The 21925-nt window shown below is 63.8% G+C and overlaps 1 protein-coding gene across 1 annotated transcript in view; it reads left to right on the forward strand.

Moving 5' to 3' along the window:
* The window catches only part of ZFPM1 (zinc finger protein, FOG family member 1), a 74479-nt gene that overhangs the window by 25940 nt on the left and 26614 nt on the right, over positions 1-21925 (forward strand). Inside the window, exons 2-3 of the mRNA XM_023228945.1 lie at positions 5245-5349; positions 8095-8217. Of these exons, the coding sequence (XP_023084713.1) occupies positions 5245-5349; positions 8095-8217 (228 nt within the window). The remainder of the gene's footprint in view (positions 1-5244; positions 5350-8094; positions 8218-21925) is intronic.

Here is a 21925-nt window from a genome sequence, read left to right on the forward strand (position 1 = left end):
GGCACCCACTGGGGACTTAGGCTGCTCTTGAACCCTGAGCTGGGGCAGGGTGCTCCCTGGGCCAGGGCCCTGGTTTTCAGGAGGCTTGCGCAAGGCCACAGAGCCAGGGGCACCTCAGGGGCCTCCCCAGGGGCCTCAGACTCCTCATCCACAGCCCCCATCTGCACCCCACCTGGCATGGCCACCCTGGGGCCCACAGTCTGAGGGGTGTCCCCCCTCTCCTCAGCGACTGGCTCTGGCTTTCTGCAAGGCAGTCGTTCAAAGGAGCCCCCCAGTGCCTCGCCATCAAAGCTGGGAGGGGCCCCCTTAATCGTCAGCACCGGGACTTGGAAGGGAGCTGGGATCATCCCGCTGCACAGAGCCAGCTCCGTAATTCAGTTTTAAAGCATGAAAAAAGGGAGTTGATGAAATTCCGCTATCAGCGCCAAGCCAATATGCAAAATATCTCACCCCCAATCAAATAGCTATTATGTTTTCATTTCCATTTTGGCGTCCGGCTTAATGAGCAGGAGACGGACGGGCACGCGGGTGTCTGCTAGTTGTGATAACCAAGGGGCTCCTGGCACCGCAGGGGCTGAGCCCAGCGCTGCCCTGGCCACCGGTGACCACCACTATGGCCTGTGGACACCCCCAGGCAGGTGCGGCCTTGGCCACTGACCTCTGCCGGGCCAGGCCATGGGGCTGGCGTCACCCTCACTGCAGGTGGGCCCGGGGCGAGGGAGGTGTGGGGGCTGTGTCTGGCCTGGGGAAGGGCTGTGTGCTGGGTGCAGGTCTGAAATCCAGCCCCAAGTTCCTATCCCACCGCCCCCACCACTGCCTCCTCACCAGGGGCCCTGGACAGGGCAGCTCACAAGTCGGCCTTGCTGGGCCTTGGTTTACTCACCTGTAAAGTGGGCATGACTCGGCTTCCCGCTGTGGGTATTGGGATGTGGCTGGAGAGTGGGATTTCCACGATGGCTGCCCCCAAGGTCCTGCTTACCCCACTCCACCCTGCCACAGCCATCACCAAGTCCCTGTCCTGGTACCCCCTCCTCCATGCACCCTGTCCCCATGCACTTTCCTGACCGCTCCTACTTGCTGAGGTCTGAGTGGGCCGCCACCCTCCACACCCGTGGTTCCCCATCCGAAATGAAATTGGAAGACCACCTCGCTGGGCTACCGTGGTTGGGGGCAGTTAAGGGTGGGCATTTGTAAAGTGCTGAGCGCCGCCCGTCCGGTCTTAACCATTCACACACCCTCGCCCGTTTCCCAAAATCTGTACTAGCCACGGTTCATGTTCACTGAGCACCTGCCCTGTGTCGGGCTCTGAGGATGCCGGCAGGCTGCACGTTTCATCTCCTGAGGTGGGAGCTGCTGTGGCTTCATCTATAGACCAGGAAACAGCACAGAGAGTGGAGTGACTTACTCAAGGTCACACTGCAAGGACGCAGCAGCTGTCAGCCTGCCTGGCCATGGGTTGGCCTGCTCCGGCTGTTGGCACAGAGAGAGGGTCCCCAAAAAGGCTAGGGGGAGTCTTTGCTATCCCAGGGGGAAAGCAGCAGAGAGGAGATGTGGCTCACAGATGCCCCAGCCAGCGGGGGCCCAAGTGCTCCGTCGCCCGTCTGGACAGTCCCCACGGAGCCCCGGTGGCCACAGACGGGACCGGTGCTGCCTCGGGCTCGGCGGGGACCAGGCAGCTGCTCTCAGACACCGAGGCAGGCCCAGGGCAGCATCCGCCTCGACACACCCTGTTTGTGGGCTGACAATTGTCTCCTGCATTATCAGAGCTGTTTTAATTGTGCTGGAACTGAAATTACCCTGGCAGCCTCTTTCTCCACGCTCGTCGTCACGGCTTTGTGTAGAGCAGGCGCCTTTGTTCTCCTGTAAATAGGAGAACCCATCACCAGCCCAGCGCCCTTCTGGGTGTCTGAGGCCCACCTGGGTGGGGCATGGAGAGCCAGCCTGCCTTCCTGGAGCTGCGGCAGCTATGCACAGGGCTGCGTCTCCTGTGGACCCCAACCCCAGTGCTCTGGTCCCCAAAGTCCCTGAAAGCAGGTGGCCTCGAGCCCATTTGCCAGAGCAGGTGACTGAGGCCCTGAGGCCCTACAGCTGTTCAGCAGGAGGGACCTCAGCTCCTGGGCAGCCCCTCCGAGCTCCATGACAGCCATGGAAAGCACAGGCCTCTAGAATGGGGAGGAGCCGGGCTGAGCTGAGTGCTTCATATGCTGCTGCCAAGGCGGGGACGGCTGAGCACCTCCTGGCCTTGTGGATGGCATTGCCTGCTCAGGGCCGACCCCAGAGGTGGGGGGTGGGGCCGTCATGGCTGCTTTTCTGCCCTGGCGTGTGCTGAGGGAGAGCACTCAGGTTGGGCCTCCTGTCCCAGGGGCAGGAGTTGGACCAGTCAGGCGTGTGCCCAGCCCGCCCTGGAGCCTGCCCGTGTGGGCGCTTTGATGGGAGGCTGCGAGTCCTCGCCTGGGGCTGGCCCCTGTGTGGTCTGAGCCCAGCCCCCTCCTGTAATTACAGCTCTGAGGTGCTCTGAGGAGGCCAGGACTTGTGGGTCCCAGGTAGAACCCCGAAGGCTGCAGTTGGGAAAGTCCAGCCTGTCCCTCCTGTCCAGGACCCCCCCATGGCTCCCCAGTGGCCCCAGGATGAGGGTCACCTCCTCCCCGTGGTCTCTGAGGTCAGCACGGCCAAGACCCTGCCTGCCCTCAGCCTTAGCTGCCAGCACACCCTGGCCCCCAACCTCCCCTTCCTCCACCACCTGTGTCCCCACCTGGGGCCTTTGCCCCTGCGGCCCCCTCTGCCAGAGCTGTCTTCTCAGGGGCTGGTCTCGCAACAACCACGCTGCTCCCGCCGAGATCTGCTGGTGGCAGCCCCTCCCCTCCCCGTGTTTTTTTCTCTTTCTCTCATGGCTCCTTCCCTCACTGTGCTTCTAGAACTTGCCATTGTTTTTGGTCGGGGCCCATCTGTTGTTGTTCTCTGACTGTCCCCACAGTGACCTGGACGCCCCGGGCAGTGTTCAGCGGTCTGGTGCACCCCTGCATCCTGGAGCGGCACCTGGCCCTCGGGTGTCAGCAGAAGGCAGAAAAGGCGTCTGCCCCTCTAGGAGCAGTTTGGTTTGATGGCATCAGCCAGCCACAGCCTGCTGATGATCAGAGAGGGCTGGAGTCCAAACAGAAAATCCACCTTCCCACCTCCCTGCTGCGTGGAACGGCGGGGTCAGCCTTGGACGTCAACCTGTAACTCAGTCACAGCATTTCTCATTCTCTCGCATCTTTGGGGGTCTCTGACATGAGGCAGCCTCTGAACCCGGCGTTGGACGCTGGCGGGTGGCACATTTATTACTGGCTGGGCAGGTGTTTCAGGCGTCAGCAGGCTCCACCTCTGACCTGCCCTTCTCCCTCCCATCATCCGCCTTTCCCTGGAGACACGGAGCAGAGCGGGGAGCATGAGGGGCTGTGAAGGAGGACGGCGGGGATTCGGAGAGAAGCTCCTGAAGCTGGGCCCATGTGGGCGCCTCAGTGTTTTTCTGGGGAGGAGTCACCGGGTTTCATCAGATTCCCAGAGGGGCCATGAGGCAAGAAAAGCCAGGAACCACCAAGCCAGAGGCACACACGCCGAACAGTTCTCCCTCCGTGCGGCTTGCTCGCCTCCAGGGACGGGGAGCTCAGCCCTCAGGAGGTGGTGGTTCCAGCCTGCAACGCTTAGGCCTTCCTTCTGGTGTCTTCTGTTCTGCCCCACCCCCCCTGCCAGAGAAGCCCCTTCTGTCCCCTTCAGCTCCCCTGACACATGAACTCACAGACACTGACGCGGTTTCTAGACTTTGCTTGTTCGTATTCTGCTGTGACTTGGGAGCTGCAGGACGTGGGGCCTGGGCTCAGGAGGGCCTCGGCCCCTCCCACTCCTGAGTGGGTCCGGAGGCTCTGCCCCCATCGTGCCTCACACAGGACAGTAGAAGGCTGGGCAGGCCAGGCCTTGCGGAGGGGGCAGTCCCAGCACGCCGACTGAGTCAGGGCCTGGGGGCCCAGGGAGCAGTCAGGCAGGATACGGAAGGACACCTCTGTCTCTGTTCACACTGGACACCATCACCCATCACCAGCCCCGCGGGCAGACATCAGCACGCACGCCTGCACTCAGCGCCACTCCACAGCCACTGTGGGGTCCGGGGCAGCTGCCCGCACACTTGGGCCACATGGCCTTGTCTCAGTCTGCCTCGTCACCTGTAAGGTGGGCTCCTGGAGTCCCCCACCCCGATGTGTGAGTCTCTGAGGGGCCCAGGCCCTGAGGCCCTCCACCCACCGGTGCTGCAGACACCTGTGCCCTGCTCGGTTTGTTCGCTGAACAAGTCCGTGAGCGCCTGCTTTGTGCAGGGCCTGTGCTGGGTGAGGGCATCACCCCAGGGAGTTCCCAGACCGAGGGAATGAGTGCGAGGGAAGCACACGGGGACTGGGCCCCTGGGCGGGGCACTGGAGGGTGATGCCGGGCGGAGGCCGTGGTGATGGCGACCCTCGGGGCCTGGATGGACGCTGGGCCTACAGGACAGGGAGGCCCCCTTGCTGCTCCACGGCTGCCAGAGCGGGTGGGGACCTGTCCCCTGGTGCTGGGGGGAGTAGGTGGGAAAGAGACACAGGGGCTTGCGACTCTTCTCTGGCAAGAGTGGAGTCCGTGGGCCCAGCGGAGGCCAGGGGTCAGGGCAGGTGAGGGTGGGTGGAAGCGATCCTGCAGCTTTGGAATTGTTGCAGAGGATGGGGATTCGTCAAGGATCATCAGGTCGTTTTTTTTTGAGACAGAAGTCTCACTCTGTCACCCAGGCTGGAGTGCAGTGGTGCAATCGCGGCTCAGTGCAGCCTCCAACTCCCAGGCTCAAGCAATCCTCCCACCTCAGCCCTCCTAGTAGCTGGGACTAGAGGCGTGCACCACCACACCCAGCTAATTTTTGTATTTTTTATAGAGACAGAGTCTTGCCATGTTGCCCAGGCTGCTCTCAAACTCCTGGACTCAAAGCAATCCTCCCACCTCGGTCTCCCAAACTGCTGGGATCACAGGTGTGAGCCACCATGCCCAAATGTCAAGTCTTGAGGGACCTAGAGGGAGCCCTCGGCTAACAGCCACCTGGTCTCTGACCTCATGGGGTGGATGACCTCACCCCTGCCCAGCTGCCAACTCCACCCGGGCACCAGGGCTGTGCCTATGCCAGGAGGGGTCAGGAGGCAGAAACTGTCTCCCCAGAGCTCCTCCCGAACCGCCTTCGTCTTGTGTCCACAGGTTCCCTTGGAGACATGGAGGCCGGAGAGGAGGTGCAATTGGTAGGCACCAGCCACACGGAGCAAAAGGCCACGGCGCCTGAAGCCCCGAGCCCTCCCAGTACAGGTGAGTCAGACTGAGCCCTCTCACCATGCCTCCAGCTGGGGCCTCCACTGCTTACCCGTACCATGCACTCAGAATTCAGTGGTGTCCGAGTGGTGTGGGCCAACCATATGCGAGAGTCCAGGACAGGCGTCTTCCAGCCGGAGGCCTGTTGCCCAGAGGCCCTGGGTGGGGCTGGGGGGTCTCCGGGGAAAGGGAGATGTGCACACCTACTGCATGTGCGGCCTGAAATCCTGCCCTCATACAGATGAGCAGACCAAGGCCCAGATGGGGCAGGTCTGGCCCAGGGTTGGACAGGAATCCATGCCCCTCCCAGCCTCAGTAAACCCTCTGTGAAGTGGGGACCACGAGGCCCCCTCCCCGGGGCTTGGTGAGCTGTGGACCCTGCTGGCATGCTGCTTGGGCTGAATGCACAGTGGGTGCTGGGTGCAAGTGAGTGCTGGGTGCACAGTGGGTGCTAGGTGCACAGTGGATGGGTGTTGGTGCACAGTGGTTACTGGGTGCAAGTGGATGCTGGGTGCACAGCAGATGGGTGCTGGATGCACAGTGGATGCTGGATGCAAGTGGGTGCTCGATGCACAGTGGTGTCTCTTTCTAAGGCACCATACCCCACTCACAGACCAGAGAAGTTTGGTGACTTCCCAGGGTCATTCAGCTGGCAAGTGCCCTAATGGGGGTCCCACGCAGGTCTGGGTTTAGCCTGATTTCCTCCACCCTCACCGGCACCTCCACACTCCCTGACCCCTCCTGGTGGCCAATTCCATGGGGCAGGGCATTTTGCAAGCCGAGAAGAGGGCCTGCCCTCCCAGGAGAGAGTTAACCTGCCATAAGGAGGTCTGCTGGAGACAACTGTACCCCAGACACACCCAGAGACCCTGGGAGAAGGGGCCTCCCTGGGACAGAGGTGTCAGGAGAGGTCAGCATGCTCACCCCCTTTTTCCAAGGTCTGAGAGAGACAGCAGCAGGTTGTGGGGTGGGCTCTGCCCAGCTCCCCCACACTCCACTTGCAGCCCCAGGCACCAATCTCATACCCGTGCCATGAAACCCTTTGCACACAGACTGTGAATTACCCCCACTCCAACGCGGAAGAGATGTGGCCATACCCAGACCGTTTGGGAGGGTGCTAGGTGGGTGACGTGAGCTGGGGTGGAGGAGCGATGGATGCGTGGGACTGTCCCTGATGGGCGGAGGGATGCCAGGAGGCAGTGACAGCAGGTCCAAAGGCTCCAAGGCCAACGGGGGTGGGGGAGAGGTCACAGAGCGGTCTGCAGCCGAGGGGCTGGGGTAGAGATCCCAGGCAGACCTTGGTCCCTCGCTTGGGAGGGGGGCTTCTCAGTGGGGACCCCCACCCTAGCATTTCCCAGTCTGAGTGTTAGAGTCCCCTCTGGGTGGGCCACAGCCCCAGGAGCCCAGCAGGCCTCATCATCCCATCTGCACACGCCCAGCCTGCTACCCCTGGGCCCCTTTTTCTGGCAGCAGGCCCCGGGGTCACCAGCGCCAGTGGGACTTGACCCCAGGGCTGGGTCCGCCGTCTCCCCCAGCTCACCCAGGGACATCCCTGCCCCAGGACGGCCAGGCTGGGTGCAGGTGTCCAGCCCAGCCTCTGGTGAGGCCTGGCACCCACTGGCTGCCACTCCTCCCTGCCCTTGCTGCCATCACCATTGGCACACACTGCTTGTGGTGCGGTCAGAACTCTCCCTGGCCGGTCCCGGGGCTGGGCTCTTAACCCTTTCGGAGCCTCAGTTCCTGCACATGTGAGCCGGGTGCCAGTCCCTCAGTGGCAATGGGGAGCGAGCACGTGTGGCACATGCGGACCCCGTGGCCCTTGGCTGTCACCGCCGCCAGCCTCAGTGCTGCACACAGGTGCTGCTGGCCGCTGCAGGAGCCCTGATGGAGGGGCCACAACAGAGGGCAAGTGGTGGACTCTGACCCAGGCCGGCTTCCCGGGGAGCCAGGCTCCTTATCTGATCTAGGAGCCAGGGCTGCATGGGGGTGGGGGTGGGGGTGGGGGTGGGGCCCGGGAAGGAGCTGGAAAAAACAACCAGGGCTGCACCTGGCACAGGCCTTAGTGATAGCGTGGCGATGGGCGCGATAAGACAGCAGCGCGGGAGCTGTGTCTGCCACTTGGCGGGTCCAGTGAGGCTCCCTCGCAGTGGCTGGAGCTCAGATGCCAGCCACTTTGATTTATAGCCAAAAATAATAGGACTTTTATACTGTGTGATTGACTTATTTGATGTTAATCACAGCCCTTATCGCGGGTATTAATAATCTGTGGGCATGTGACGTCACGGGGTGGGGGGGCTTTATGGGATCGCATCGATCGGGGCCGAGGTGGTTATCAGGCCAGCTGGGAAGGCAAACATGCCCTTTGGGCTGGAGTTGGTGCAGGACCTGGTGGAGGGGCCCCCAGCTGCCAGCAGAGGGGACCGGGGAGCTGGCGGCCGCGTGTGTGCCTGCTGGCCAGGGCAGGCCGGTCGGGTCGGCCATCCTGTGCCCTAATTATCCACAGCAGCTGGAATAACAATTATCATTGCAACAATTAATGAGGCGTGAGGGGTTTTAAAAGACCAAGAGGAAGACTTGGATGTCTGTGTCACCCCAGTGAGAGTGAGCCAGGAGGCGGGGGTGGCTCTGGGCCCGAGCTCCCCAACCCGGTGCCCAGTGCCTCAGCATCCCTCCCGGCCACAGGGAGGGGCAGCTCAGGGCCTGGCGCTGAGGAGGGATGTGACGGTGTTTTCCTCTCTACAGATGTTAGCTCACCCCCACCGCCGCCGACCCCCACATCCCCAGGAGGCCCCAAGGAGCTGGAAGGACAGGAACCGGAACCCAGGCCCACGGAGGAAGAGCCGGGCAGTCCCTGGAGCGGGCCAGGTAACCATGTGGGCAGTGGAGGCAGCAACATCGCCTCCCGGGCAGCCTGGCCCGGCCCCTGGGAACAGGGCCACATGGGTGCTGGGGCGGGTGTGTAGGTTGCTGGAGACCCACCAGGCCCAGGCCTGTGCCTAGTCTAAAGCTCAGCCGACCTGTGCAGCTGGTGGCATCGCTGCAGCTTGGCACCCTCGGGCCAATCCCGGGCCTCACGTGGTGTACAAGGAAGCTCGGGGGGGTTCCCTGGATCAGAGCCTGGTCTGGGCCGCAGAAGAGGAGCTAGTGTGATGGCCAGGAAGGAGTCCTCAGAGGTGGGAAAGGCAGCGAGCTGGGAACAGGAGGCTGCATCTCAGCTGCCTGCGCCCGCGGTCTTCCCAGCTGGGCCCGGATTCAGAGCTGTGCTGAGGTGCCCAGGCAGGCACTCAGGCCTGAAGGGCAGGAGAGGACCCCACCCCGCTCCAGAGTGGCTGCAGGCTGTGGGGGACGGAGTCCGAGCCACACTGCCCCGCGGGGCCTGGGCCACAGGGTGTGTCCTAGAGGGTGATTTGGTGACTCTGCTCCGTGATTTGCAGCTGGAGTTCTGACCCCAGAAGTCCCACGAACGGGTTCTCCCTGTGGCCCCTTCAAGGACTGTAATTCCGTCCATTTATGAACGCAGGGAACACCGGCAGTCAGATTGTATCTGTTGTTCCTAATAAATCCCGTGGCCCGAGGAACCAGAGGAGCGTCTGGGGGTCTGGGGTGCTTCCCAGGGTTGCCCGACCAAGGCCGTCATGGGAGCTGGTGGGTGAGGGAAGGAGGAGGCCCAGCAGAGGCAGAGTGGGGGTCTCAAGGTCCCCGTGGAGGAGGGACGGCGTGAGGAGGGGCAGGTGCTCAAGCCAGACGCATGTGCAGATGCAGCAAACATTTATTGAGTGCCCGTGCCAGGCATACAGCCGGGAGAGATGGCCGTCGCAGAGTGCGCAATCGGCCGTAATGACACCAGCAGGGCCCCCATCTGTGGAGAGAAGCGTGGTGAGGCGCTCGCCGTCCTGGGGAGCAGGGAAGGCTTCGCTGAGGCGGAGGGACCCCATTCCTTCCCGGGGGCCAAGATGGAAAGGGGTCAGCGAGGTCCCAGCAGCAAGGGAGCGTGAAAGATGGGTCCACGGGCCCGCTGGTGCAGTAGGCAGCGGCACGTGCGTGGAGAGGCCTCTTGTTCAACACGGCCCCTTCCCACAATGGGACAGCCGGGACCACAGAGAGAGGGGTGGGCCTGGGCAGCCACAGCCAGGATGACCCGGCCCCAAGGGGAAGCCGAGTCACACCTGCACGGGCTGTGGGGCTGCCCAAGGCAATGCTGGGGCCTCGTGGCCGCCGGTCCTCATGGGCTCCTGCTGCTGTCCCCCAGGAAGGGGGGACCAGGCATCCAGCACAGCAGACAATGTGGCTTACCCGCCTGGGACCCAAAGATGGTGGGGGGCCCGGGTGCCATGGCAGAAACTTGCTGGCTGCGTGCCTTCTCCTCAGGGACACCAGGTGGGGGGCAGGCCCAGGACACACCTGTCGGGGGTCGGTCAGGCGCTGGTGTCTTCGGGGGTCTTGGTCAGGTGCTGGTGCCTCAGGCCCTCGCTGCGGGGTCAGCCTGACAGGCCTTTTCACGTGCAGCGCTGTGGGGTTGGAGGGGCCGCCCTGACTGCCTCAGTGTCCCCAGCTGTAGAATAGGGTAGCGGGGAAGGTGCACACAGGCCCCCTCGGGCCCTCAGAGCTCCCACACTCTCTCAGTGGAGAGCATCCACACCGTGGCAGGGACCATTGTGTACCTGTGGGACCCAGTTGGCGTCTGGGCAGACAGGGGGTGCTGGGCGGTCCTCACGCCAGCCCCAGGAGGGGCCGAGATGGTGACCCCATCTCTGGAGGAGGAGGCCCAGCGCGGGGATGCAGCGCACGTCCACCAGCATGCGGCTGGGAGGTGGTGGAGCTGGGTTTGGGCCTGGGGTTCATAGACGCTGGTTTGATCGTCACCCCACGGGTCCCTGTCCACCCCTGCAGTGCTGAGAGGGGTTAGATCATCCTCCTGTTCTCCAGACGGAGGAGGCCCTGGGGGATGGAGCCTGGCGCCGGGAAGGGCTGGGCCCCTGAGGCCGGCCGTGGTCTGGGGCTGGGGCGCACCCCCAAGCTTCCTGTGCTGTGTGCATCCTCTGGACCGGGCGGTGCCCTATCGGCTCCCGCAGATACGAATTTCTGTGCAGCGGGCGGTGATGGGCTGATACGCGGCTGCTGGCCAACCGCTGCAGTGGCCACGGCCTATCAGGCCCACACAGGCCGAGCTATCACCCACGAGGAAGCCAAGGAGGCTCTGTGGGCTCTTATCTCTCGGGGCGGCCCGTGCGTCGATGGCCAGCAGGGTCAGTGGCCCCAAGGGCAGTGCCCGGCCAGGTGACCGGTCCAGTGGTTGGGGCGCAATAGGGGATTGGCCACATTTGCCCTGCTCGGCCTGAGTGTCTCTCCCTTCTGTCTCCAGACCCTCTCTCTGACGCTCTGTCTTGTGTGAGCGCCTCTCTCCCCCGTCCCCCTCCCCGCCTTCTCCCTCTCTCTGCCGTTCTCCCTCCCTCCCTCCCTGCCTCTCTGTCTCTCTCCCTGCCTCTCTCCCTCACCCCGTCTCTGCCCCTGTCTCTCAGTTTCTGTTTCATGGTCTCTGACCCATGGCTGCTCCCCACCCCACCCATCCCCAAGTATGGGAAACAGTGCAGGCCCCAGCCCCTCTGAACCTGGCCCGGGGCCCTGTTCTCGAGGCGGCCTGGGAGGCGCCATCCTCCTTTCCTATCTGGGGTGGAGGGAGCCCCAGCTTGGACCAAGGTGCACTCTGCACCCTGTGGCTTTGGGGAAGTGACTGGGCCCTGAGCCTGTTTCCCATCTGTCCTGCATGTGGATGGAACCCGGTGACGCTGCAGAGCCTGGAGCCCAGGGCCCTCATCTGCTGGCTGGATCCGGGCTCACAGGTGTCCTGGGAAACCCCCCAACCCCAACCCCGGTTAGACCCATTTCCCAGGGAAAGTGACGGGGACTTGTGGACATCCAGAAGGTGGACAGGGTTAGCCTGGAGGAGAGACCCGGCCTTGGCGCCTCCCCCAACAGCTCCACCATGGGTCTAGCCAGGCTGCCCTATCCCTGGTGGTCAGGGACTCCCTGGAGGCACCATGTAACACTAGCAGAGGGGAGGCCTCCCAGCCCCTCGCCTCCTCCCAGGGGATACCCAAGAGGCCCCCAACACCTACTGCAAATGTAAGTGAGGTCCTGGGCGCACAAGGACTTTGTAAGCACCAGAGAGCTGTCCCAAGCTGTGGGGAGCTGTCCCGGGGTACAGAGAGCTGTTCCGGGGTATGGGGAGCTGTCCTGGGGTGTGGGGAGCTGTCCTGGGGTGCGCAGAACTGTCCTGGGGTACAGAGAGCTGTACCGGGGTATGGGGAGCTGTCCCGGGGTACAGAGAGCTGTCCCGGGCTGCGGAGAACTGTCCTGGCGTGCAGGGAGCTGTCCTGGGTTACAGAGAGCTGTCCCAGGGTATGGGGAGCTGTCCCGGGATGCGGAGAGCTGTCCCGGGGTGCAGGGAGCTGTCCCGGGGTGTGGAGAACTGTCCTGGTGTACAGGGAGCTGTCCTGGGGTGCGGGGAACTGTCCTGGGGTGGGGAGAGCTGTCCTGGTGTGCACGTGGCCATTGTCTTGACTTCCTATGATCTCCTGGCTCTGTTACTGCCCCCACCTCAGCCCCCTCCTGGCCCTACCTGATAGCTGGTGCTCCCAGAGCCCTAAAAAGAGATGAGGGAGGCACTCAGTGGGTGCTGGTTTTTGTTTTCAAAAGTTTTGAGCTCTGTCTGCTGCAAGCGGCTTGGCTCTGGAGCGCCACAGCTTCATATGGGGGCGCCTGGAGCTGTTCTGAGACGGGAGCACGGGCTCTGCAGCCCAGCCTCGCTGAGTGACGGCAGGCAGGCCGCCTGACCTCTCCAGGTCCCAGTCTCCCCGTCTACAAAGTGGATGTAAGGAGAGCCACAGCTGCAGCCGCAGGAAGCCTCCGTGAGGAGGAGGACTGAGGAGTGTGCAGTGCAGAATGTGGCTGGGGCCGCCTCCCAGACCTCGGCTGTGGGCCTTGAGCTTGTCAGCCACCCCGGGGCGGCCTAGGTTCTCTTGGATTAGGGGGTGCAGGTAGGTTCTGCGGGGAGAAGCCACCCTCTGCAATCTGGAACTCCCCTTTTCGCGGCCAAGAGAGGCGGCCAAGCCGGGGCCCGGAGCAGCCAGCTCGCGCTCCCCTGTCAGTGGCGGTCGCCATGGCCTCATGGCAGGAGAAGCTCACCCCCCAAACCCCGTTACCCGCCCGGTACCAGGGAGGCTTCCAGGCGGGAGCCGGGACCCACCAGTGGGGTCGTTGCCTCGATGTCCAAAGCAGGACACCCGCCGGGGTGAGAGGCTGCCTGCAGGCAGAGCCTCCCGTCACAGGGACCAGTCACACCTCACCAAACCCTGCTGTCACCACCCAAACCAAACCCAGAAGCAAGGGGGAAGTGGAGAGAGGAGCTGATTCCAGGAGGGGTGTCCGCAGGCCTCCAGGGCGAGTCGGGGCCCTGCAGTAGGGAGCGGAGGCAGCGGGAGAGGGCACCGCCCTGCATGGGTAGGAGGCTGCAGGGCCTGAGTGGGGGGCGAGGCGGACGTGGACGGGCAGGAGTGCAGCCTGGTCACTGGGCCTGTGGTCTTGGACTCCAGTGAGGCAGCAGGAGGTGCCGGCAGGAGGAGAGAAGGGCCAGGGTCTGAGCACGATCCCAGGAGTGGCCACAGAGAAGGGACCTCGGGTGGAGGCAGAGCAGGGGCCACCAGGGCCTGGACTCCCTCTTGCTCCCTGGAGCCACCAGTCCGGATGCAAAGGGAAGGATGGGCGGCAGGAGGCGGAGAGCTCCTATTTTATCTTTGAAATGACCTTGTTTGCCGGAGGGGCAGCTGCTTAAGATTCTGCTATGCAAATGGCTAAGCCATAATCTGTAATCCTTGCACGTGCTCGGGAGCAGCTCAGCCGTGGCGCGTCCTGCAGGACTGTCCCACTGTGGGATGTGGGGCTGAGTCCTGGAACTCCGGGGCATCCCACTCCTGCCTTGGAAAATGGAGGCGCTCAGACATGCCATCCCATCAGGACTTGGAGGGGTGGAGCCGGGGTCCCATTCGACTCCCTGGGTCCTGGGCTGGCCCATTTCACGGGCCCTGTGTGGCCGTCTGCCCGGAGAGTAATCGTGCAGGCTGGGCCACAAGGAAACAGGTGCAGGAAGAAGCTGAAGAGCATGGGGGCTGGACCCTGGAGTGTGGAGTCCCCTCCCCCTGGAGCAGGCCTCCCCCACCTCCCTCTGTGAGGCTGGGCAGAACTGAGGGGAACTGGGCTCGGAGGAAAGCTTCTTGCCCAGAGCCGCCTGCAGCACCAAGGAGGCCTCACTTCTCCATCCTGGGGCACCAAGGAGGCCTCACTTCTCTGTCCTTCCTCTGGCCCTGTACCTGCCCACCTGTGCCAGTGCAGAGGAGGTGTCTGGTCTGCTGGGTGGGCAGAGAGTGAGTCTCCCCTAGCTCTGCCTGTGTCTGTCTGGGAAGCAGTGTGGTGCACATCCCAAAGGTGGGAAGGATGGCCTAAGACCTGATGCTAAAGGCAGGACCATGCCAAGGGTGCCATGCTAGCTGGGGAACGAGGAGGTGGCCTCAGAGGCCCATGGGGCTTTCCCACCACTCTGTGTGTGAAGTAACATGAGGGCAGCCTGGGCTCTATGGGCCCCAGACGGAAGGTGAGCAGCCAAGAGCCCACTTGGGGGCCAGGGTGGTGGGGTCCCCTTCACCAGGAAGCATCTCGGGGCCTAGAGCTTTTTCCTGGTAACCAAATGTGTGAAACAAAATGCCGCTGGGCCATGGGGAGGGGGGCATGCTAAGGCAAGAGGAGCACAGGGGTCCGCCTGTGAGATGGGAGCTGGGGTTGTCTGGGGCAGAGCGTGGCCGCACTGCACATAGGCTCCAGGGCAGGCTCCCAGCAGTGACACCCACAGCTCCCGCCTGAGCCTGGGCTCCATGTGGCCCCACGGCCATCCTCGGGCAGGGCGGGACGCTCCATCCCAGAGTCCTCTGGAGCCAAGGGAGGAGGCTTCTGGAGGGCACCCGGCAGTGGCGTCCACTGCCCTTGGGGGTCAGCGAGAACTTTCCCAGCGGGCTCAGCACACATCCCCTGCCTGGCCTCCTGGAAGGGTTTTCCATGAGGAGGTACCAGCCTGGGCAGAGGTGAGAGGCCCAGGATGTGACAGCAGCGGAGCTGGCTTTATCCTGAGAGCACAGGGCTGGGGGTTCCAGGCTGGAGCCCAGCCTTGGAGACAGGCTGGATCGGAGAGGAGGGCACAGTGGGGTTGGGTTGGTGCTTGGGAACCCGACCCAACCTTGGCCCTGGCCTGTGCAGTTCCCAGGTGAGCAATCACCATGAAGCCCAGACCCCGCCCCACCTCACTGACTCCAGGGGCAAAGCGGGGCCTGGGAAGCCGGGCCTTTGATGGGGGAGAGGCCTGGGGTACCCTGGGGCTGAGACTGAACCGGGGGCTCCCCTGGACCCTGAAGCCCCTGTTTGGGGGCTTCAGGCTGTGGAACAAAAGTCCCCACCTGCCCTGGCCCAGGGTGTGCCACAGGGGAGAGAAAGCAACAGAGAGGGGGCTTGGGGTGGGGACGGGGACCCTTACCCACTCACTGCTGGGCATAAGAGCACATCAGCATGGGTCACGTACAAGGGACTTGAGGAGATCGCCTCTCGCTGGGCATTTCCTGTGAGGGGAGCTCTCGACTCCTGGCACATAGGGCCTCTCGTGCCCAGCAGCCAGTCCTGCAGGTCAGGTCTGAGTTGGGTCCCACTCTACAGTTAGGGAAACGGAGGCTCAGCGAGGTGAGGCGGCTTGGCCATGGTGGTCCAACCCTGAGTGGACATGGGGCTGGGACTTGAGCAGCGCTGCCTGTGGGCGGGGGGCTGGCAGGCCTGCCCTTGCCCAGGATCCGCAAACACCTGCTCCTGGCTCGCTCCACCTGTAATTGCCTCAGGGCCTGGAGCTCTTTCCCGGGACCACTATGGACAAGGTGAATTCCAGCTGATCACATCCCCAGAGTGGGGATGACTTTTCCATCCCCACTCTGTCCTGGGCCCTGGTGGCAGAGATGGGAAGGCTGGCCATGTCTCCAGGGCACTGCTGGCCAGCAGAAAGGACACTCAAGTGTCAGGCTGGGTGTGAGAGATGGGAGGAGCAGCAGGGGGACAGCCCCGGCCCCAGCCCCACGCCGAGCCACGACGGACACAGTAGAATGGGTTGGGTGTACACAGGCAGCTAGCTCAGGGCCTGAGGTTCAAGCGGTCAGTCGTGGCTGGAGCATTAGGGCCCAGGTGTGGATGGGGTTCAGAGGGGTCAGGGCAGGGGCTCAGTGCCAGGGACTGCAAGGAGCCGTCTCGGTTTTCTTGGCTGTAAAATGGATATCCTGAAGGGTCTTTGGGGGGCGTTCGTCCAGATGCTGTGCCGTGAGTGATCTGGTACAGCATCCCGGCGCTGGGAGCAGGCGGCTGCTGTGAGTCTGGAGGAGGGCTCTGTCCGCTATTTCCTGCCTGAGGCCCACCAAGGGCCCCCACCCAAGGGTCCTGACAGGGCCTGCCTGAGGCTGGGAATCCTCACCCAAGTGTGTGAGGGCGTCGTGCTGGTTATCTGGGCTGAGCTCCATCTGACTAATCTCGCCGGCCGAGCGTCTACGCAAACCTCAAGGCCTGCTATCGGGAGGAGGCTGAGGCGGGGGCCCGGCCTGATGGACAGCGGGGAGATGGGCCGATAGGCGGCGGCGCTCCCTCCCCACCCGGCGTGCGTGGGTGGGAAATCATTCCAGCTATTCTGCCTTATCAGCAGCCCGGCGCGGCCCCCGATAGCACTATTAGTCTTAGATTAACGGGGGGGAAGGGACCTTGGCGGATGGCAGGGGTCAGCCTGGGGTCAGCTCCATAGACCAGACCCAGTGCTGGGTCAGGAGCCACCACCTCTGGCTGTCCTAGGGAACAGGGGCCCACCTGAGGGGTCCCCAGAGGGAGCCCCAGACCCTGCCCCACTTCACAGCGGGGCAGAGGGGGCCATGGGGAGCTGGAGCCAGAACCCCAGGAGGGGCTGTGTGTCTCGCAGCCACACCACTTCCCTGGAGGTTTGCTGAGCACGTTGGGGCCAGGCGTGTATCAGGTGCTGGGAAGAGACAGGGATGGGCCTGCCCTGGACGTGTGTGGTGGAGGGACATGGGCCCTGGAACCAGGAAGAACACGGGTGTCCCGCCCGGGAGCGGTCAAGAGAAGGAGGTGGTGTGCTCATTCAACCAGCGTGTGTATGAGGGACATGCTCAGGCCAGCACAGCCCAGGCCCTCCAGGATCTGCTCTCTGGTGAGGGAGACACCCCAAATCATGACGTGGTAGGAACGCCATGTATCCGAGGGGCAGGCAGAGCTGGCCTCGCTGAGCCGATGTTTGAGTCCCAAATGAGTGACGGGCATCTGGAAACGGTGTCCCGGGCTGAGGGCGCAGTCCCTGAGCCGGGGGCACCGCGCCGATCTGGAGTGAGTGCAGGGGTGAGGCAGCAGTGAGCTCAGAGCCTGAGGCCCCATCACGTCAGACCTGCGGTGGCAGAGGGTAGTTATCTTGGAAACGAGTTCAGAGGTCGCAGGCTCTGGCCGGCGTGACCCTGAGTGGTTGGCGTGGACACCTTGGCTGCCCCTGGCCCTGAGCTTTCCCATGACACCCTTCCCTCCCCTCTCCCAAGCACGGGCCCCAGGCCAGGGTGGGGGCCGCACCTGGGTCCTGCCTGCACCACCAGACCCCAGGCCTGCCTCTCCACGCAAGGCCCTGTGGCCAGAGCCCCTGGCCAGGGTTGAGGTTGGGGCCACAGCCATCTGCAGCCCCTGAGACCGGCTCCCCTTCCTTCATCCCCAGCTCCCCCGTGGCCCCTGTGGCTTCCCCATGGCCAGGCTGCCAGCACCCTGAGGCCTGGCTGACCTCCCGCACCCACCCCAGCCCTGGCCATACAGAAGCTGCCTCCTGAGCCTGGCCCTGACTTCAGCCTCCACCCCAGGAAAATCACCTGGGCCTCGAGGTCCCGAAACTGCAGGCAGAGCCGGCATTCACTCACTCTCTTGTACTTCCATTTATTGAGCACCAACTGTGTGCCAGTCCTGCCACAGACAGGGCGATGCAGTGTGAGCAAAACAGACCCTGATGCGGCCTCCAGAGCAGCCGCTGAGGAGGAGAGAGCAGTATGGGGTGACGCTGGAGATGCGGGCGCCGGGTGCAGAGGCCTGGGGTGGGGCCGGCCCAGCTGACTTTGGGAGCAGCGAAGGGGCCAAGGGGCAGGCAGGACCGGGTACGTGGACAGGGCGGAGTCTGGTGCTTAGCAGGCTGGGCACGGGGCAGGTCTGTGCACAGTGTGGGGGACCCCCCCTGGGTGGCCCCTGAATCCCGCTGGCTGGGTGGAGGACAGTTCGGGGCAGACGGAGAGAGATCCAGGAAAGTGCTTGGCTGAAATGGGCACTGTGTCCCCTTCACAGATGGGAAACTGAGCCAGGAGAGGTCAGGTAGCCACCCCACCCCCATGCTGGGGAGGGTCCGAGTGGGCACAGAGTCCACAGGCCTGCCTCCCAGGGAAGGGCCCAGGCCCCCTGTCCAGGCTCTCCAGGCCCAGCCCCCAGGGTCCTGTGGGCTCCCCGGGCCCCTCCTCGGCCCCATGGCAGCAGAGGGTGAGGGACAGTGGGTGCCCCATGAGGAGTGCAGCTGGAGCCCTGGGTCTCCAGCCGTCCCCGGGGTTGGGGGGTGGGGGCCGGGCCTGGCTGCCTGCCGTGCTGCCCACTGGCCTCACCACCTTCCGGGAGCGGCTATCTGTGGCCAGGGCAGCCTATCTCGGCCGCAGGCGCTAATCAAGCTGGCTTCCTCCTCCGCCCTCCCACCCGGCTTCCTGCCCCGGCCATCCCCCACCACCGGCCCCCGCCCGGGCCCCCGCCGTTGCCCTACCGGCCCCTCCCAGACATCTCGGGGGCAGGCCCACCAGTATCACCTGGGCGAGCCCCTGGAGCCCCGGCTACTGCCCAGAAGCGTCCCTCCCTGCCCCTCCTGGGCCTGCCGCATGGCCGGGGACACAGTCAGCTCCCCGCCTGAGCTGGTGGCCTCCTCAGGAAGATGGCCACAAGGCGCTCTTGGGAGGACCCTTGGGACAGTGGGCAGGCGCTGGGCAGGCCACAAGCATGTCGCTGGCAGCTGCTGCCCCAGCTGCCCTCCTTCCCACCACTATGCCCCGTGTTGCCACCAGTGTGGGCACCGTGACCGTCACTAGCACAGGAACAGCGCTGTTAGGAAGAGCTGCTGCTGGCCTGGCTGCTGTCACCTTGCTGGTGCTGTCATTGTCACTCTGGGTCGTGCTGTCACCCCGCTAGGACTGTTGCTGTTACTGGCACCAGCCCTCCTGCTGGCACAAGGGCAGACCCAGCTTCCAGGTGTCACCTCTCTCACCACAGACCTGGGGCCTGTTGCACCCTGTTCTGGGCTCAGGGTCCTCATCTGTGAGACGGGGACAGGACAGTTCAGGCTGCCTGGAGCTGCTGGGGCAGGGCAGGGCCCGCAGTTTCTCTTTCCCAGCATGTCTGCATGGTCAGCTCAGATCTTGGCCCCCCTGGGCTAAGCTGGGTCCTGGGCACAGTGCTGGGTCCCTAGACCACACCTTGGTGTCCTCACCTGACCAACAGGTACAGCAGGCCCTCCCTGTGGGGTACAGCCTCAGCTGGGGACATGTCAGGGTCTCTAAAGCCGGCCCCTCCCCACACTGGCCTGACTTCTCCAGCTCCTCCTGCCCAGGAGGGAAAGTGAGACACCACTGCTGGTGATGGAGATGGCGGGCGTGGGTGATGGAGATGGCGGGCGTGGATGATGGAGATGGCGGGCGTGGATGATGGAGGTGGTGGGTGTGGATGATGGAGATGGTGGGTGTGGGTGCGGGGCCCTCCTGCCACTGCTGTTTGCCATGGGGTCAACCCCAGCCTGGGAGGGCTCCTGGGCCGATGAGCGAACTGAGACGCAGTGAGTTCACATGGCTCGTCCGAGGTGGGGACTAGGCCGGTGAGCCCTGACCTCCTGACCCCAGCCCTGCCAGCGTCCCCACCCGTGGTTTAACCCTCCTAGCAGCTCCTCCACCCCTCAGGCGGCTGCACCCGCCCCCTATTTATTTATTTATTTATTTATTTATTTATCTCTCCTCCGTCTCTGCGTGTAACTTTTTATTTCCTCACCGCGCTTTTCCATTACAGCGGCCATGGACGCAGCCGATAAGATCGGTCCCCGGAGATGGGACAAAGGGGCCGCCATCGGCTCGAGGGCTGGTCATATCCTGCCCGAAAGGGCCGAGCAGGGCCTGAGATGCGGCAAGATGCTATCTCGGGGTTTATTGTGTCTCGTGAGGGTGCCTCCCACCCCAGCCCCCCGCCCTCTCCCACCCTGCCCAGGGCCCGGGCACCAGGCACTCAGGACCTGCCTCTGCCCCATAGGCGTGATGCTTCTGTGCGTGCCCCTCCATGTCCCCCAACCTGGTCCCTGTGCCCTGTGAGCAGCCTGGGGCCATGGACAGGGGCTTTGGCCCCAGGTTTCCGTTTGGATCCACCCTGGAGTCACTGTGGGTCTTGGGCTTGTCCCCAGCCTCCCAGAGCCCCATTGTCCCTCCCCAGCCAGTGCTGCTCGAGGCAGTGGCCTTGGCGACCCCGTCCCAGCTGAGGGTCCCCACCTCGAAGGTCGGAGCCACCTGGTCCTGGCTGCCCCAGCACCACCAGCTGCTGCCTCCCTTGACTCAGCAGTTGGTTCCTGGGAATTTATCCCAGAAAAGTCATCCCGGCATGGACGGGCTCAGGGCAGCATATCGAAGACAGTAAGCCATTTGTTTTTTCAATTTTTGCTGTCCTGCCACGTTTCCTCCAGAGAAGGAAGATGGTTCTAAGGGCAGTGGAGGCCACGTGGGTGCCCGTTTGTGGGTTGCTCTGCACACACAGTGGCCGGACGGCAGATCCGGGGCTGCCCTCAGAGTGGTCACCACCCCACCCACCTTTAGCTGTTGTTCCCCCAACGCCGCGGGACTGGAAGGCTGTGTGCCGTCTCCTCTGCAGGTGGGGGCTGGCGCTGCTCGGTGGGGCAGGGTAGGTGGATGAGCACGTACCCCTGGGACAGGAACCCCCATTGTAACGCAGTGCTTGATTCAGGGGCCAGTGGAGACTCCCGTGGTTCCTGAGCAGAGGCACAGGGGAGGGAGCTGTGTCTGGGGGGCGCCCGGTTCTTGAGTGGAGGGATCTGTGTCTGAGGAGGAGCTGGCCTGTTCTGCCTCCAGAGCTCCTCCTGCTTCCTGGTCTTCCCCACCCTCCCCAGCCCCTGCCTGGCCTGCATCTGACTGACAGCCAGCTGCCTCTCTGTGGGGCCAGGTCCGCTCTGCGGGGCCAGGTCCGCTCTCTGGGGCCAGGTCCGCTCTGCGGGGCCAGGTCCTCTCTGCGGGGCCAGGTCCTCTCTGCGGGGCCAGGTCCTCTCTGCGGGGCCAGGTCCTCTCTGCGGGGCCAGGTCCGCTCTGCGGGGCCAGGTCCGCTCTCTGGGGCCAGGTCCGCTCTGCGGGGCCAGGTCCTCTCTGACCTCGGTCTTCTCATCTGTGTTGGGGTGATCGGGGCCATGGCAGCACTCTCTGTGGCTGCCCATAAAACCACACATAGCTTTTAGAAGAGGAGACACATTCACAGTTCACAGAAGCACCTTCTGCCTCAGGGACTCACATGGGGCTGGGCTCACCCCGGGGCACAGGCTCCATATCCCGGTTAGAGCCTCGAGGTGCCAGGCAGACCTTGGGCTCCCGAGGCCTCAGTCTTCCCCTGGTTAGCACCTCCTCTGTGGAGGTGACAAGACCAAAGGGTCAGTGAGGGCTCAGGGCAGCAGCCTTTTCTGGAAGGGACTTTTCCATTCTCAGGGGGTGGCAGTGTCCTGACGCTCTCGGTGGGCACCAGCGTCCTCATCAGCACCTGCCTGGGTGTCTGCGGCTGCTCCCGGTGGGGGTGGGTGCCTGCCAGGCTGGGTAGGATGGTCTCACCCAAGGCTGGGGCAGCACCCTGGGCCCTCACTCACCCTCTCCCATTTATGGAGCACAGACGGAGCCACCAGAGGGCAAAGGCACAGGCTGAGCAGGGGCCTGGTGGGAAGAAAGGGCCTTCAGGGCCATCTAGACCCTGGAAAAACGGGGCAGAGGCCAGGGCGCCCAGGCCGATAGGACACAGATAAGGTAAAGAAAATACGTCCTGTGTAAACAGCTTATCTAACATCCTGTTTCCAGCCACTGATAGGATGGGGCAGGGCTGGGGAGAGCCAGGGACCCCCACCCCAGTTCTCAGGCCTCAGGGTCCCCGAAGACCAGACTACTAGGGCCTGGGGGTAAATTGGCTCCCTCTCCCCACTTCCCAGGCAGGAAGACCAAGGCCCAGGACCCAGGGTGTTTAGCCTTCCAGAAGCCCGGAGAGGCCGCCAGTCTCCCTGCTTGGAGGTAACATGAGGCTGTGGCTCTCGGACTCCTCAGCCCTGGGGAGGCGCTGCAGAGTGGCAGAGACGCCGCCCAGGGTGCGGGGAGAAAGAGCCCCTCGCTGGGCCCCGTGCACAGACCCCTCGGGGGCA

The sequence above is a fragment of the Piliocolobus tephrosceles genome, chromosome 17 (genome assembly GCF_002776525.5).
Source record: "Piliocolobus tephrosceles isolate RC106 chromosome 17, ASM277652v3, whole genome shotgun sequence".
In the NCBI taxonomy this organism is placed as follows: Eukaryota; Metazoa; Chordata; class Mammalia; order Primates; family Cercopithecidae; genus Piliocolobus; species Piliocolobus tephrosceles.